Source organism: Liolophura sinensis, chromosome 9 (genome assembly GCF_032854445.1).
Source record: "Liolophura sinensis isolate JHLJ2023 chromosome 9, CUHK_Ljap_v2, whole genome shotgun sequence".
NCBI lineage: Eukaryota > Metazoa > Mollusca > Polyplacophora > Chitonida > Chitonidae > Liolophura > Liolophura sinensis.
Window position 1 is genome coordinate 811,626 of NC_088303.1, and position 18,188 is coordinate 829,813.

Genomic DNA, 18,188 nt, shown 5'->3' on the forward strand with positions numbered 1-18,188 from the left:
CCAGCAAGGCTGACACTACGCTAGCTTGATTAAATGAGGAGGAGTCACCATGGCGTGTTGTAAGATCTCTGTACAATTTTTCCTAGTTTTTGTAGTGATGTTAAGCGAACGCCGAGAGCGGCCCATGCGCTGTAAGGAATATGGTCCGTATGTACTCCTAATATCCAATTTTCGGGTAAATGAAAGCTGTCTTCGTTTTAGACCATAATTGAAATATTATTATAGTCACAGTGCAACCATCATCATTTTATTAAACACTCGGACATTATCAGCAATGAAGAGTAATATGACAAATATCATGTCCCAGTGCTAAATAAGCTGAATGGTTTGGTCTGCATGGAAATAAAACTGCTTATACAAACCATCATGACAATATGTCCTACAGTCATTTTATACTTACATTTGACCTTAACTTGTTTTCTTGCGGACAAACTTAATATACACTGTACATATACACATGTTTCGCAAAATGTTGCTAATGATTTTGATTAACGAATTCGGTGTCGATTAGTCAGTGAATGGACAACACGTGCGCGATGATGAACGACGCCCCAAAAGACCTGGTAGACTTATTTATAAAATATGTTTTTTTAAACATATGTATACATTTATATACATGTAAAAGAGATTGTAAAATAAAAGTTGAGACATTTGTATCGTCGTTGATAAGGTCATGTTCACAGCTTCATCAAGTCTGCAAAGTACTCTTGTCTACAGCGACATGTGCAGCCATTTGGGTTACTACCATCACAGCTGAAAAACGAAAAAAGTTGAAACCTTAAAATTTCCCAAGACATCCACACAGCATGTTACCACGTAAGTTAAGTTCAAAATCGTATAAAAATACAACTGAACTGGAGGACGACTGGTTATGGCAATGTTTCATAGAGACTTTCTCTATATCATAATTCTTATAACATCTTTACCTTTATCACAGTTTGTATAAGATCTTTACCTTTATCACAATTTGTATAAGATCTTTACCTTTATCACAGTTTGTGTAACATCTTTACCTTTATCACAGTTTCGATAACATCTTTACCTTTATCACAGTTTCGATAACATTTTTACCTTTATCACGGTTTGTATAACATCTTTACCTTTATCACTGTGTGTTATAATGTCAGTTTGTATAACTGACATTATACATTCATGACCATTTACAAACATATTTACCTCTACGGCAATGACATTTTTCAGCCATGGCGTCCACCTTTTCCTCCCCCGCTGTGTCCTCCCCCGCTGTGTCCTCCTCCGTTGTGTCCTCCCCCGTTGTGCCCTCCCTTTTGCCCTCCCTTTTGGCCACCATTTTGTCCTCCATTTCGTCCACCGTTTGCTCCACCACTTTGTCCGCCCATCTGGCCACCACCTTGTCCGCCCATCTGGCCACCACCTTGTCCGCCCATCTGGCCACCACCTTGTCCGCCCATCTGGCCACCACCTTGTCCACCCATCTGACCGCCCATCTGGCCACCACCTTGTCCGCCCATCTGACCACCACCTTGTCCGCCCATCTGGCCACCACCTTGTCCGCCCATCTGGCCACCACCTTGTCCGCCCATCTGGCCACCACCTTGTCCGCCCATCTGACCGCCGCCTTGTCCGCCCATCTGGCCACCACCTTGTCCGCCCATCTGGCCACCACCTTGTCCGCCCATCTGGCCACCACCTTGTCCACCCATCTGACCGCCCATCTGGCCACCACCTTGTCCGCCCATCTGACCACCACCTTGTCCGCCCATCTGGCCACCACCTTGTCCGCCCATCTGGCCACCACCTTGTCCGCCCATCTGGCCACCACCTTGTCCGCCCATCTGACCGCCGCCTTGTCCGCCCATCTGACCACCACCTTGTCCGCCCATCTGGCCACCACCTTGCCCGCCCATCTGACCACCACCTTGTCCGCCCATCTGGCCACCACCTTGCCCGCCCATCTGACCACTGTCTTGTCCGCCCATCTGGCCACCCTGTCTTTTCATGGGATATGAGGTCACCATGTCGTCCACGTTTTCATTGATTCTCTCCACGGACTGCTGGATCTTAGAGCGGAGGACGCCAGCAGCATTGCCCATGTGACCAAGGTAAAATGAGATTCTTTGGAACATGGCGTCAAGCTTGAAGCCATCAGCATCGTCTGTAAGTCAACAAGGTGGTCAGTGATCAGCAACAGTCACACTTACAATTCAGCGTCGTCTGTAAGTCAACAAGGTGGTCAGTGATCCGCAACAGTCACACTTACAATTCAGTGTCGTCTGTGAGTCAACAAAGTGGTCAGTGATCCACAACAGTCACACTTACAATTCAGTGTCGTCTGTGAGTCAGCAAGGTGGTCAGTGATCAGCAACAGTCACACTTACAATTCAGCGTCGTCTGTGAGTCAACAAGGTGGTCACTGATCAGCAACAGTCACACTTACAATTCAGCGTCGTCTGTGAGTCAACAAGGTGGTCAGTGATCCGCAACAGTCACACTTACAATTCAGTGTCGTCTGTAAGTCAACAAGGTGGTCAGTGATCCGCAACAGTCACACTTACAATTCAGTGTCGTCTGTGAGTCAACAAGGTGGTCACTGATCAGCAACAGTCACACTTACAATTCAGCGTCGTCTGTGAGTCAACAAGGTGGTCACTGATCAGCAACAGTCACACTTACAATTCAGCGTCGTCTGTAAGTCAACAAGGTGGTCAGTGATCCGCAACAGTCACACTTACAATTCAGCGTCGTCTGTGAGTCAACAAGGTGGTCAGTGATCCGCAACAGTCACACTTACAATTCAGCGTCGTCTGTGAGTCAACAAGGTGATCAGTGATCAACATCAGTCACAGATTGGAATATCTTAAAAATGTATTTTCTGTCATCAACATAGTGCTGATATTTCCTTATTTTTGAGGTACAGAGGACAATTGTCATACCTATAATTTAAACCAAGGGGGATTCAAGAAAATCAGACGTTGATCCCACGCTCATAATATTTGCGCCATACTATGTATGTATGTGTATCTAGCGACACTGACAGTTCGTCGTCGTGGTAACAATACCTTGGGTTTGCGCCATACTATGTATGTATGTGTATCTAGCGACACTGACAGTTCGTCGTCATGGTAACAATACCTTGGGTTTGCGCCATAATGGCCACATCTTTCATGATCATCATGAGGAATCTTCGGATGCAGTTGGTTTCCAGTTTCACGGCATCTGAGAACATGATCAAGTTTTCAACTGTCCGCTCCTCTGTAAACAAACACACTCTGCTTGTAAGACATTTTTTCGATTGGTAGGTTACGCAGTACTCAAGAATATTTTATTTACATGACAGCTGTGTGATAAACTGCTTGTCCAGCCATACCTTACCTCACCTTACAAGGAACCTTACAAAAAGCACTGACGAAAAGCCGCACTGGGCCCAACGTGCGGTGGCACACATTGGCCAAAGCCTACCGATGCCATACCGGGTAATCCACTATACAGCACGGTATGACACTGGTCAAAGCCTACAGACGTCATACCGGGTAGTCCACTATACAGCGTGGCATGGCACTGGTCAAAGCCTACAGACGTTATACCGGGTAATCCACTATACAGCGCGGCATGGCTGGTCAAAGCCTACAGACGTCATACCGGGTAATCCACTATACAGCGTGGCATGACTGGTCAAAGCCTACCGACGTTATACCGGGTAATCCACTATACAGCGCGGTATGACACTGGTCAAAGCCTACAGACGTTATACCCGGTAATCCACTATACAGCGTGGCATGACTGGTCAAAGCCTACAGATGTCATACCGGGTAGTCCACTACACATCGCGGCATGGCTGGTCAAAGCCTACAGACGTCATACCGGGTAGTCCACTACACATCGCGGCATGGCTGGTCAAAGCCTACAGACGTCATACCGGGTAGTCCACTACACATCGCGGTATGGCTGGTCAAAGCCTACAGACGTCATACCGGGTAGTCCACTACACATCGCGGTATGACACTGGTCAAAGCCTACAGACGTCATACTGGGTAGTCCACTACACATCGCGGCATGGCTGGTCAAAGCCTACAGACGTCATACCGGGTAGTCCACTACACATCGCGGTATGACACTGGTCAAAGCCTACAGACGTCGTACTGGGTAGTCCACTACACATCGCGGCATGACTGGTCAAAGCCTACAGATGTCATACCGGGTAGTCCACTACACATCGCGGCATGGCTGGTCAAAGCCTACAGACGTCATACCGGGTAGTCTACTACACATCGCGGTATGACACTGGTCAAAGCCTACAGACGTCATACCGGGTAGTCCACTACACATCGCGGTATGGCTGGTCAAAGCCTACAGACGTTATACCGGGTAATCCACTATACAGCGTGGCATGACTGGTCAAAGCCTACAGATGTCTAATCGGGTGGTCCACTATACAGCGTGGTATCACACTGGTCAAAGCCTACAGACGTCATACCGGGTAGTCCACTATACATCGCGGCATGGCTGGTCAAAGCCTACAGAGGTCACACCGGGTAATCCACTATACAGCGTGGCATGACTGGTCAAAGCCTACAGATGTCTAATCGGGTAGTCCACTATACAGCGTGGTATCACACTGGGTAAAAGCCTACAGACGTCATACTGGGTAATCCACTACACATCGCGGTATGACACTGGTCAAAGCCTACAGACGTCATACCGGGTAGTCCACTACACATCGCGGTATGAAACTGGTCAAAGCCTACAGACGTCATACTGGGTAATCCACTACACATCGCGGTATGACACTGGTCAAAGCCTACAGACGTCATACTGGGTAGTCCACTACACATCGCGGCATGGCTGGTCAAAGCCTACAGATGTCATACCTGGTAGTCCACTATACAGCGCGGCATGACACTGGTCAAAGCCTACAGACGTCATACCGGGTAATCCCCTATACAGCGCGGTATGACACGTGTCAAAGCTTGCAGACGTTATACCAGGTAATGCACTATACAGCGTGGCAAGCCAATGCATAGTGTTATAGTTGAAATGTACTGGTGCAATAAATGTCTTGGGACAATGTTTGTGGCCGTGCTTTACTACACTACACATTGCTTTTAAATCGAGGTACGTATAGCTCTTTCTTACCCGGTATAACGCCGGTCAGTATATAGGTAAATTGATCAATATATAGGTAAATACATTCAGCTATACAGAGGATCGTGTTACAAAGCAATTTCGGGATTGAGCTTAAGAAAAAGCCATTCCAAATTAGACTCACCAATATATGCATCAGACTGATCAAATGTTGACCACTGATTCTATGCAGTGGTAATACTTTTTCAGCCAAGTTAAAGCTTCAAAAGTTTTCCGTTGTACAGGAGGTCAAAGTTTGCACTAGCCCAAACTGGATATGTGAAACGGGTCTCAATTCAGCGAGGAACCTGACGTCCCAGATGCATTTATATCACAAACTGGCGTCCGTTATTATATAAGATAAGGACATATCACCATTAAAAAACAGCGATCAGAAAAATTAAGGAGGGAGTACATTCGACATCATACCTGGCATCTCGTCCAAGACCTTCTCCAGAGCTGCGGAACATGGCTGCTGGTTGGGTAAACCTAAGGAGAAAAAAGCATGCATGCGGTTACAGAAGATGTTTTCTGATGTGATCGGTGGGGTCACGGTTCAGCTGATGAACATAGGAAACCTCCACAGTATTGCGGGGTAGTAGGTCAGGTAGTGGACAGAAGAAACCTCAACAGCATTGTGGTGTCGTAGATCAGGTAATGGACAGAGGAAACCTCCACAGTATTGCTGGGTCGTAGGTCAGGTAGTGGACAGAAGAGGCCCCCACAGTATTGCGGGGTCGTAGGTTAGGTAATGGACAGAAGAAACCTCTACAGTATTGCGGGGTCGTAGGTAAGGTAGTGGACAGAGGAAACCTCCACAGTATTTCGGGGTCGTAGGTCAGGTAGTGGACAGAGGAGAACTCCACAGTATTGCAGTGTCGTTTGTCAAGCAGTGGACAGAAGAAACCTCCACAGCATTGTGGCATCGTAGATCAGGTAATGGACAGAGGAAACCTCCATAGTATTGCGGGGTCGCTGGTCAGGTAGTGGACAGAGGAGACCTCTACAGTATTGCAGGGTCGTAGCTCAGTTAATGAACAGAGAAAACATCAACAGTATAGCGGGGTCGTGGGTCAGGTAGCGGACAGAGGAAACCATAGCACCATGGCAGGGTGAATCAGGTAGAGGGCAGAGAAGACCACAGCACCATGAGCATGTGAATCAGATAGAGGAAACCATAGCAGCATGGTGGGGTGAGTCAGGTAGAGGACAGAGGAAATCATAGCAGTATGGTAGGGTGAGTCAGGTGAAGAACAGAGGAAACCACAGTGCCATGGCGGGGTGAGTCAGGCAGAGGACAGAAGAAACCACGGCATCATGTTGTGGTGAGTCAGGTAGCGGCCAGAGGAAACCAAATACCATGGCAGGGTGGATGAGGTGGAGAGCAAAGGAAACCACAGCACCGTGGCAGAGTGAGTTAGGTAGAGGACAGAGGAAACCATAGCAGCATGACGAGTTGAGTCAGGCAGAGGATGGAGGAACGGCATCTTTATCTAATTTGAGTGCTTTTTTGTTGACGATACAGTATTGGGCCATATAACAGGATTGTGTCCCTCTCGTCGCAGGACAGTCACTGCTATAAGCTGATATCAAAAATAAAGCCACGTGGCTGAGATGGAATGGAACACTTATGCATGATATTGAGAACCAGTTATCTCGTCTTCAGTACTGACTGTTATAACAAGTAAATCTGATGTCAACGGACATTATACTGTGGATATGGTTATTAAATATAATCGACTATAGGCATCAAACATTTAATTCTATTTGATTCCGTAAAGACCGCCCCACCCCCAAGCCCGACCCTTACAATTAATGAATGAAAGTGTTAATTCTACCCTGATAGTGCACTATAATTATTCTGGTCCAGGGTCAAATGCACTCACCAAATCTTTCACTCCGTTCCCGGGCCTCCTCTAACACTACACTGATCAGCCCGCCAAGTTTCATCAACATTGCCAGCGCCTTGTCAGCTCGGGCCAGCTTCATGCTAACGCTCTCCGCTAGTCACACAATTAAAGTACATATTAATAATTTTTTAAACATTAAGAAAAAAAGAAGAATTTGGAATATGCACATGTAGTAATATAGTGCTAGTATCGACATTGTATTCACTAGAGATGATAACAGAACATTTGGTACAATGCTGTCTGAAACATTTGGATAACTGCTCTTCAAACATTCTACATTGTATCGTCATTTATTAAGCAGTATGGAATGCTTGTTACATCCCTTGACTTACCCGTGGCGGTCCCGTTAAGGAAGTTTGGTTCTTTCAAAAAATCGGTGAGAGTCACAAATACTGAGTGGAAAGACGTCTTGAAAGTTTTGCCCATTCCGCGGATTTCATCAAAAGTGAGAGCTGAAAACACAAAAGAAGGGTAAAAGATGAAGACCAATAGCAATACACAGATGGTTTATCTCCATGCATTCCATGAAACCATTGTTTGAACTCTAGGCCCTATCTTACTTTTATATATTTCAATGTTGTTGAACGCCATGTATGTAGGAAATCGGGCAGCCCGGTATAAACCACCGGACTTTGGTAAGTTTGTTGACGGACACGTGTTCCTCACTGATAGTTTAACTGGACAAACTGATACACGATCGTGGTGAACTGTTTATTGCCACGGTGGTGTCAAAGTTATCTACACATTCCCTGTCCAAGTTGGAGTTTGAAGCTGATTATATAAACAATGCTGATTATAACTGTGTAAAATTAATGGGGAAGACGAAAACCGAGAGGATTTTAATTTTAGAGATACTATTAACAGTGCGTTATATTTGGTTTTACTTGAACCGCAGTTTTTTGAAACTGTGATATAGGCCCAAAACTGAATGATATGGTCGTTACATTTGTATGGGTACACATCGTTACATTCGCTTTGCGAAATCTATTGTACTTCCATGGTAAAATGGGTTCAAAGCTGTTAACAATCAAGCCTTGCTCTGTATATTGAGATGTGCTAAGAACATAGCTATGCAGAAGGAGGGGTGCAATTGACGTACACATATTACTCCTCCTCCCCGATTTCCCTGCCTTCCTCCCCACCCGAGTAGCGACGCATTCATTCTCAGGTACCGGTGAGTCAAAAGAGTTACGCTTGCAGCTTTGGGCGATTTTCTCAGGATGCCCACAGAGCAAATTCCAGAAAGTGACTCCACTCAGTTAAATTTTCCTGTTTTGTACCTCTGAAAGAGTAGCAGCTAATAGAATGGACTAAGAAAGTCCCCTTTTCAGTAAATTCAGAAACCTAAGTTCCAACGGGAGCCGACGTCACCTATTTGATGTCACTTATTAAGTGAACATAGGCCTATTGCACAACACCAGCGCGGTGTATTCATCCAGGAGAACGAAAGCTTTTGAAATGAACTTCCACTATCAAAGTATAGCGGTTTCTTGATGGACACACACGTGCATTATAACGGAACTGTGCTTAAAGCACGAAGGGGAATCTACTTACGTTTGTCACTATCCATCTCACCGCTCCCATAATCATCACCCTGTAAAAGTCAAACAATAACATCTTCACTGGCCGCCAAGACGTTTGTGAAAAAACAAAGTAACCAAATGAACAGAATAACTAACAAACTATATATTCTATAAATAACCTGGGCCTGTACGTTTTAAAAAAATATCCGAGTATTTTAGTAGAATGGGTCTTAGCGATAGAGTATTTGGAACTAGGACGGCCATACCTTCTTTTATTCGACCAAGAAAGCCTGCTATTTAAACTGTCCATAGCATACAAACAAAATAGAGAGAAACATAGATGAGACGTGAGTAGATGTGAATTTATCCTAAAGGAAAACACAGCTCAAAATGGAGGCAAGGCCTGAGAGACTGCTGAAATATTTTGTTTTACATTTTTAAAGATGGCATTAAGTGTATAAAAAATTTTAAATTCTAAAGTGGACCGTACTGCCGCGCCAGCGGTCTATGGAGGGTATTCTCTTTCGTCACATTCTTTTTCCCTTCAAGTTTATCCTGTCAGGTAAACATTTTCTAAGTGTAAAAATGACACATATTAAATGCTGTAAAATCTGATTGGCAACGGCTTAAAATCTTTCGCCGTGTAATACATGCTTGTAAGTCAGATTAGAGGACGTTTTTACATTTATGATGTAACAGCAATGTATAGTGTTATATGTCATTAAGACGTGGAACACCACACAAAACGTGGTAATCTGATACATGATATACAGTTTTAGATTACAACAGTTTCTTACTGTCTTTGTTAATTAGAAAGTGTTTATATAACATTGTAACTGTTTCCTCTCCTACCAAACTGTTGGATTTACGATTACCAAACTGTTGGATTTAAGATTACCAAACTGTTGGATTTAAGATTACCAAACTCTTGGATTTCACATTACCAAACTGTTGGATTTCACATTACCAAACTCTCGGATTTAACATTATCAAACTGGTGCATTTAACATTACCAAACTCTTGGATTTAACATGACCAAACTCTTGGATATAACATTACCAAACTGTCGAACTTAACATTACCAAACTCTTGGATTTAACATGACAAAACTGTTGGATTTAACATTACCAAACTCTTGGATTTAACGTTACCAAACTCTTGGATTTAACATTGCCAAACTGTTGGATTTAACATTACCAAACTGTTGGATTTCACATTACCAAACTGTTGGATTTCACATTACCAAACTGTTGGATTTAACATTATCAAACTGTTGGATTTAACATTACCAAACTGTTGGATTTAACATTACCAAACTGTTGGATTTAACATTGACAAACTGTTGGACTTAACATTATCAAACTGTTGGATTTCACATTATCAAACTGTTGGATTTAACATTGCCAAACTGTTGGATTTAACATTATCAAACTGTTGGATTTCACATTACCAAACTGTTGGATTTCACATTACCAAACTGTTGGATTTAACATTGCCAAACTGTTGGATTTCACATTACCATACTGTTGGATTTCACATTGCCAAACTGTTGGATTTAACATTACCAAACTGTTGGATTTAACATTACCAAACTGTTAGATTTAACATTGCCAAACTGTTGGATTTAACATTACCAAACTGTTGGATTTCACATTACCAAACTGTTGGATTTAACATTATCAAACTGTTGGATTTCACATTACCAAACTGTTGGATTTAACATTATCAAACTGTTGAATTTAACATTGCCAAACTGTTGGATTTAACATTATCAAACTGTTGGATTTCACATTACCAAACTGTTGGATTTAACATTGCCAACCTGTTGGATTTAACATTACCAAACTGTTGGATTTAACATTACCAAACTGTTGGATTTAACATTATCAAAGTTATTATATGCATCATAACATTTAGTTTTAAGAGAGTAGTAAAACTTACCCGGGCAGCGATAAGGGCCAGCGACAAGACACAGAGAAGGCCAGTCCACTTCATGTTGAGGTACGTGTACCGAAAGTTCTGTGGACCTGGTCAGTGACCGGTGCTTATATACACCGTTAGCAAACGACCATTCATTGTACGCGTCATTGCAATTAAACCCGTTTCCCATGCAGACGGGATCAAAAACAACTTAAAAAATGCCCTCCAGCTTTGTATTTGCGAACAATGATGGATAACCGGTTTTGTCCACTGTATGGTGGCAGATAACAATGGGGGCGCTGGTAAAGACATCAGGCCGCGACAGGAACTGGGCAACTTCTCGGGGGCCGTAATCTGCAAGGACCTGTGAGAGGGAGGTCTCCAATACACGGCTGCCCCGCCCTACAGCTACAGTCATAATCAGTGTTAAAGTTAGTCGTTATGCCAAGCTTCTCAGCAATATCAAACTGTCATCCAAAAACTCCAAGGTTGTTTATGCATATACAGGCACATTGCGATACTCATGGAATTTTGAACGATTGTCTGGCATAACATTTGCGCTGTTTTGATTGACATCCATGTTTCGGTCGTATTTTAATACTTACATCAACTGTAATGATCTTTGAGTCCATTTGGTTTTTGTGACAGCTGAAATATGTCACCAGCTACATTTTTGATAACTGGTTGTCATGAAATTATATTTTGCTACATTTGGGTCTATGTGCCACATTATCTTTCTTATCCAGGCATTCCTTTTTGATTTTAATGTCAACCTTAAACCTTGAACTTGAATGGACGTATTTAAGCATTTACCGATCCTATGCGGGGATTTGTTTCATGCGCAAATAGCGTAATAGATTTATCTTCTGCTCTTCACAGATTGCGTCGGCTTATGATTAATGTTCGGTTGTTGGAAGGTTCAGTGCGTGTACTAGCTTTAAAATCATGTACAAAATCATGTACAAATTCATTCTTATTAATGCTGAAGGAACAATTGCAAGCAAGCAAGATCATTTAAGTACACCCACAACATCGGATTTACTTCAAGATATTCTTTAATTCTTTTGAAAAAAAACTTCAAAGCATTTGTCCAAGAATGTTTTAGAGATACTAAATAAAAACAATCTTTTCCACAATGGCTTCCATCTTTAAAAAATATGTATGTTCATTATCTATATGTCGAAACAGCTTTTCCAATCCTGCACCTTGGTCGGTTTATAAAGAGAACAGCACACACAAATAATTCAGGGCATTATTTTTGACGTTTGTTTTGAATCTCCAAATCGGATTTCCTTGAACATATTGTGTTGCTATACACCAAAACAGTGCTATGTTATGCTAATTTGAAGTCGCCTGAAATTCCATGAGATAGAAGTCTCTCTTGAGGAAGAGTACCGCCGGGTGATTAACCCGTCGTGTGTACAGCCGTATCGAAGCGTCGTGGTAAACAAAATTGAGCAACAAAGAGGTAATGCCTTAAACTTCGCAAACAGACAGTGATTCCCTGTTCTGCTTCAGAGAGTCCATTGTCTGTAGACGTGCTGATTGTCAGGCCCCCTCCCCTCCCGATCAACACAATATGTTTCCCTCATTCCCTACGCAGGCTTACCCCATAAACCAAGAGTCCGCGACTTCACGCGTCACAGACTGAAACCTCAAAAACACACTTTGACAATTCGTATATGTAGGCCTGTATGTCATATACGTACACGGAGCCTTCAAATGTGTGTTTTGTATGTTTTACATGTTTTCATGTATTCGTTTGATTGTTGTTACTCAAGATTTTTTCTCATGCGATCAGTTTTATGGATCGAGGAAAGCTGAATGCTCGTGAAAAACCACCGACCTTTGGTAAGTTACCGGTGAGCTTTTCCACAAGTGACGTACACACTTGCACGACGTACACTAGCGGAGGACAAGTGACCTTCATCAAAAGCACACTCTTAAAACGCAAATGGTAAAATGCCAACGTTTTCGAAAGGCTAAAATAATGAAATATGTTAAATAAGGCACACTGTAAATGTTACGACGCGATCTGAGTGTTTTCAAGTTAGTTTATACTCAAAAAACTGTTAAAATTTTTCCGTAAACGTTTACTGACGAAGATGCGGGTGGGCGGCATTCAATTCAGTAAAGTTTCACGTCGCATAAAAGTATACATTTACTTTTTTAATGTAAAGGTTCACATTTATCAATCACGAGTAAGCTGAAACACTTCCTCAGAAAGATGCAGCGTAGATTTGTAGTCCTAATTCATGCTGCCGTAGGTCTATAGGCCTGCTTGTCTAAAGCACTCATTCAAAATACATAGATTAAAAAACACAAGCACCTTACATATCCAAAGGTAAACATTCGGATATTTGGGTGGAGAGTGGGATATACTCGTAGTGTGCTGAATTTATAACTCTTCAGAAAACGCAATTCTAACGTTGCATCTGCTTTCCTTCCTCCATCAGATGTTGGATTTAACATTATTATAAAGCGATATATAGATCATATTTTAATTTTAAGAGTGTAATGCTGGTCGCACGGTGATACGAACGCCAAACAATGAGAGTGGGAGTTTACAAATTCCCAGTCGAAATCCGAAATTGCCCTCACACCCCGTGTTTTAAATTTTTAAAGTTAGTGCTACTTACCTCACTTCACTTCACTTCACACAAAAGAACAAATTCTTGGAATCGTGTATATTGAGCACAGACTAGGTGTCGTGACCGTGTATCGATTACTGGGTATGTCACAGCCACAGCGAAATCCCAGTATGAAGTGGTTTACATATTTTCGTTTTTATACTTTCTTCACCTTACGAAAGGCGTTTCTCAAAGGAATATGTAAGAAATAATACATATATAGGAAACAAGGCCAGTAACAAGTAAAAGAGAAGTAATCAATAGTTTTCACTGATGAAAGAAAGTCTGTATTCTAGGAATGACATCAAATACAAATTTCAAACTCGTAGTCGTGTAACCGTGAGTTCAAGTTCAGCTGATGCTGGATTCCTCTTTAGTCTTATGTGGGAAAGTCGCCTTCCTTGAATTTCTCATTAATAACATCTATCTGAAATTCGAGGAAACCATATATTAACAGTGTGTAGGTATTTCAATGAATGGTATTCAAATTGTGCCCCCTTTTGACTGACGTGTACCTGCTCTCTGATCATACCACTATATGCAGGAACTATTACGGAGTAATCCTTTACCAGGCCCAATCTTTCTCATTCACTAAACGGTATATTAATGATCTGCTGGCTTTAAGCAATCCGTGTATAGCAAAGGCTGTAAAAGATATTTACCCACCACTTCAATCAACGTCACTTGTTATTATTGCAAAAACTAGCGTGTCAAGGTTATTTCACCACACGCCTTAACTCTAAGTTTCTTAAGTTTTACAATGAGTATAATTTTCTTTTAAGTATTTATGGTCAGAGCGTCCAAATCTCCAGCACTCTGCTTCATGACTGTCTAATTCCGCTTAACCCGGGGCTAAGGGCAGTATATTCATCGAACTTAATTAGGTCGTCACGTTGGATATATGAAAAGTTGCAATCAAAGAGCAATAGAGATACACACATCATTATCGACAACTTATATACTAGCATGGTACACGGTTTGAATACTGGTGTCACTCATTCGCCTAGAACACCATATATGCGACTTTCCATTATAAATGAAAACCGTTGACAGCTTGTCTTTGCAGGACTCCATCCTATTGTCGTACTTCATATACCTTCCTAGTTCTTTGGTAGTTTGTGTTAAACGTCGTTTTGGGAATTGACCTCGCGATTATTGATCTGGAACGTTCATCTCGGTCGACGACTGGTGTATGAAAATCTGTTTCGATATATATACTCCAGCAACCTGCGGACGGTCGGGGGTTTCCCCCGAACTCTGCCTGGTTTCCTCCCACCATAATGCTGGCCGCCGTCGTATATAAGTGCTATATTCTTAAGTACGGCATAAAACTCTTTTTTATCAGACAAATAAATAAATATATGAATCAATCAATAAATAAATCAATAAATCAAACTCGTAGTTCGCAGATAATATGTAGGTCGATTGCAAATAGTATCTCAGTCAGGCCTACAAGACAAGCACTTCATCTCACAACCATACCCCCGGCCGTGATGAGAATTAAAAAACGCCTGTGGCTTCTTCTCAGCACTGACTTATGGAAATAATGCCAACATAACAATGTTTTCTTCCAGCTACCATAATGTTGTAATCTATGTAGAGAATGTTGAATTTCTACATACTCAGAATGATATGAGCAAAACAACATTTACGCGTATGTTCCTGTGCTCTAATATTTGCGTACACTGAGTGTGTTCCGGTGCCCTAATATTTTGCGTACACTGAGCGTGTTCCTGTGTCCTAACATTTTGCGTACATTGAGTGTGTTCCTGTGCCCTAACATTTTGCGTACACTGAGTGTGTCCCTGTGCCCTAACATTTTGCGTACATTGAGTGTGTTCCTGTGGCCTAACATTTTGCGTACATTGAGTGTGTTCCTGTGCCCTAACATTTTGCGTACATTGAGTGTGTTCCTGTGCCCTAACATTTTGCGTACACTGAGCGTGTTCCTGTGCCCTAATATTTTGCGTACACTGAGCGTGTTCCTGTGCCCTAACATTTTGCGTACACTGAGTGTGTTCCTGTGCCCCAACATTTTGCGTACACTGAGTGTGTTCCTGTGTCCTAACATTTTGCGTACATTGAGTGTGTTCCTGTGCCCTAACATTTTGCGTACATTGAGTGTGTTCCTGTGCCCTAACATTTGGCATACACTGAGTGTGTTCCGGTGCCCTAATATTTTGCGTACATTGAGTGTGTTCCTGTGCCCTAACATTTTGCGTACATTGACTGAGTTTCTTGCAACAATCCAACAGCACGTATGCTTTGTTGTGAATGCCTTGTATACAGTGGAGGGATGTCTCTTCCACCCTTTCATCATGATCTTTTGGTTAATTTTTACACTGAATTTCGTTTAACACTGATCACATGTCGTTCGTATCACGCTGCTGCCAAGGTTACCAGAGTGTTTTATGCCTTAGTGATATGCACAGGCAGATGCGTCTGGACGATGATCTGTCGCTGTCAACAGGCTGACAATCTGAAGTACGGACGTATAATCAGTCGTGATGGCGATTTGGATCGTCAATGACTTGTTGTCTCGCGCCGCTGGCCACACCACAGCAATAATTTATTGTAACGTTGCCGTTAGTATTAACATTTTTTTGCAACAACCCAAGCGTGACTGCATGTGTGGTAATATGCAAACAAAAGAAAGACGCACTGCTCTGCCAAAGTCCATTTCAACCCAAAGTCAGAGCTCTTCAAGGTCTTCGGTCATGCATATAAAAGTACATAGGTCTACCAGAAGTCTGAGGAGATACATTGGTACTTTTCCGAATAACATGTCAGTAATTCTAGAAATGTCATCTGTTGAAAACAATAACTTATGTATGTATACACACAAAAACCACTTGTGTTGCATGAACACAAACTTGTGTTCATTTCAAGAAAGGTGTTGTGTCACAGTTGAACAACTCTGCCTTGTGTTCAACTGACACAATGTCTCGTTTGTGTCTTATTATTTTACAACATAAACAAGTGAACTTCAGATTTATTTAACACATTTTTGTGTTGGGGTAACTCATTTTTCTGTTGGGTAACACATGTTTGTGTTGGGGTAACACGTTTCTGTGTTGAAGAAACACATTTCTGTGTTGAATGAAACAACATTGTTGTGTTAGCTTTCATGTGACGACGAGGACTCTTTAGGTCTTGGCGAGTCCATGTCGCTAAATTCCTACTGCTAATGAAGTATCATGCGGTAGACACCAGATATAACACCCCACCTAGTCACATTACATACTGACACCTGGCTATATAACCATTCATGTTTCCATGCTCGAACCTCTCAGTGTTGAGCGCCAAGCGAGGCAGCAATATGTAACATTTTAGAAGCCTTTGGTGGGTTTCCTCCCCCCATAATGCTGGCCGCCGTCGTGTAAGTGAAATATTCTTGAGTACGGCGTAAAACACCAATCAAATAAATAAATAAATAGAAGACTTTGTATGACCCGACCAAGCAATAAATTATATGAGTGATGCGCAAAACAATGGTCAGAATTCACCAGGTAAACATCGTTCGCTGAGTGACACACTGTAAAGGTTGATGTCCAAACATACCAGCCTTAAAGTATACACATGATGTCCAAATATACCAGCCTTAGAGTGTACACTTGATGTCCAAATATACCAGCCTTAAAGTATACACTTGATGTCCAAATATACCAGCCTTAAAGTATGCACTTCATGTCCAAATATACCAGCCTTAAAGTATGCACTTCATGTCCAAATATACCAGCCTTAAAGTATGCACTTCATGTCCAAATATACCAGCCTTAAAGTATGCACTTCATGTCCAAATATACCAGCCTTAAAGTATACCCTTGATGTCCAAATATACAAGTCTTAAAGTATACACTTGATGTCCAAACATACCAGCCTTAAAGTATACACTTGATGTCCAAATATACCAGCCTTTAAGTATACACTTGATGTCCAGACATACCAGCCTTAAAGTATACACTTGATGTCCAAATATACCAACCTTAAAGTATACACCTGATGTCCAAACATACCAGCCTTCGAGGATATACTTGATGTCCAAATAGACCAGCAATAGAGGATATACGTGATGACCAAATATACCAGTCTTAGCGGATACACATGATGTCCAAATATACCAGCCTTAGAGTGTACACTTGATGTCCATATATACCAACCTTAGAGGATATACTTGATGTCCAAATACACTAGCCTAGGAGTATATACTTGATGTCCCAATATACCATCCTTAGATGATATACTTGATGTCCAAATACACCAGCCTTACAGGATATAAGTGGTGCCCAAATATACCGGTCTTAGAGGATATACTTGATGTCCAAATACGCCAGCCTTAGAAGATATACGTGGTGCCTAAATATACCGGCCTTACTTCAACAATAAACAACACGCTATGTTCCTTTTCTCGCCAACTGCGTATTGTCAAATAAATCAACACCAGCGATATAACAATCAATATACGGAAATTTCTTATCGGTAGCAATTTATTATTATTATTTAGAAAAAAGGATGAGCGAAAGATCTTTGATTTTACTTAAGCTTCCTACCAGTGAATATAATGACGCTTCAGACTAGCTGTGAGCTGTGAGCTACTTCCGACATAAAGTGCCACAGTCATAATAATGAGCTGTGAGCTACTTCCGACATAAAGTGCCACAGTCATAATAATGAGCTGTGAGCTACTTCCGACATAAAGTGCCACAGTCATAATAATGAGCTGTGAGCTACTTCCGACATAAAGTGCTACAGTCATAATAATGAGCTGTGAGCTACTTCCGACATAAAGTGCTACAGTCATAATAATGAGCTGTGAGCTACTTCCGACATAAAGTGCTACAGTCATAATAATGAGCTGTGAGCTACTTCCGACATAAAGTGCCACAGTCATAATAATGAGCTGTGAGCTACTTCCGACATAAAGTGCTACAGTCATAATAATGAGCTGTGAGCTACTTTCGACATAAAGTGCCACAGTCATAATAATGCACGAATTGTTTACTAATCAAAAATATTTTCATCGATGTCCAAGTCTCTCAAAAAACACACAAGCCTAATGATGTCTGAGAAGAATACATCGTTCGTACAGAAATAGCCATAAAGCC

The 18,188-nt window shown here is 42.0% G+C and overlaps 1 protein-coding gene across 1 annotated transcript; it reads right to left on the minus strand.

The window, feature by feature from the left end:
- Window positions 1-1,301: 1,301 nt before the first annotated feature.
- LOC135474967 (uncharacterized) lies at window positions 1,302-8,857 on the minus strand (the record flags this gene model as incomplete). Its single annotated transcript, XM_064754672.1, has 6 exons — window positions 8,565-8,857; window positions 7,343-7,462; window positions 6,987-7,103; window positions 5,530-5,589; window positions 3,112-3,231; window positions 1,302-2,134 (listed from the first exon to the last, which is right to left on the minus strand). Coding segments are annotated over exons 1-6 (1,266 nt in total), but the record flags the coding sequence as incomplete, so codon positions are not given.
- Window positions 8,858-18,188: the final 9,331 nt, after the last annotated feature.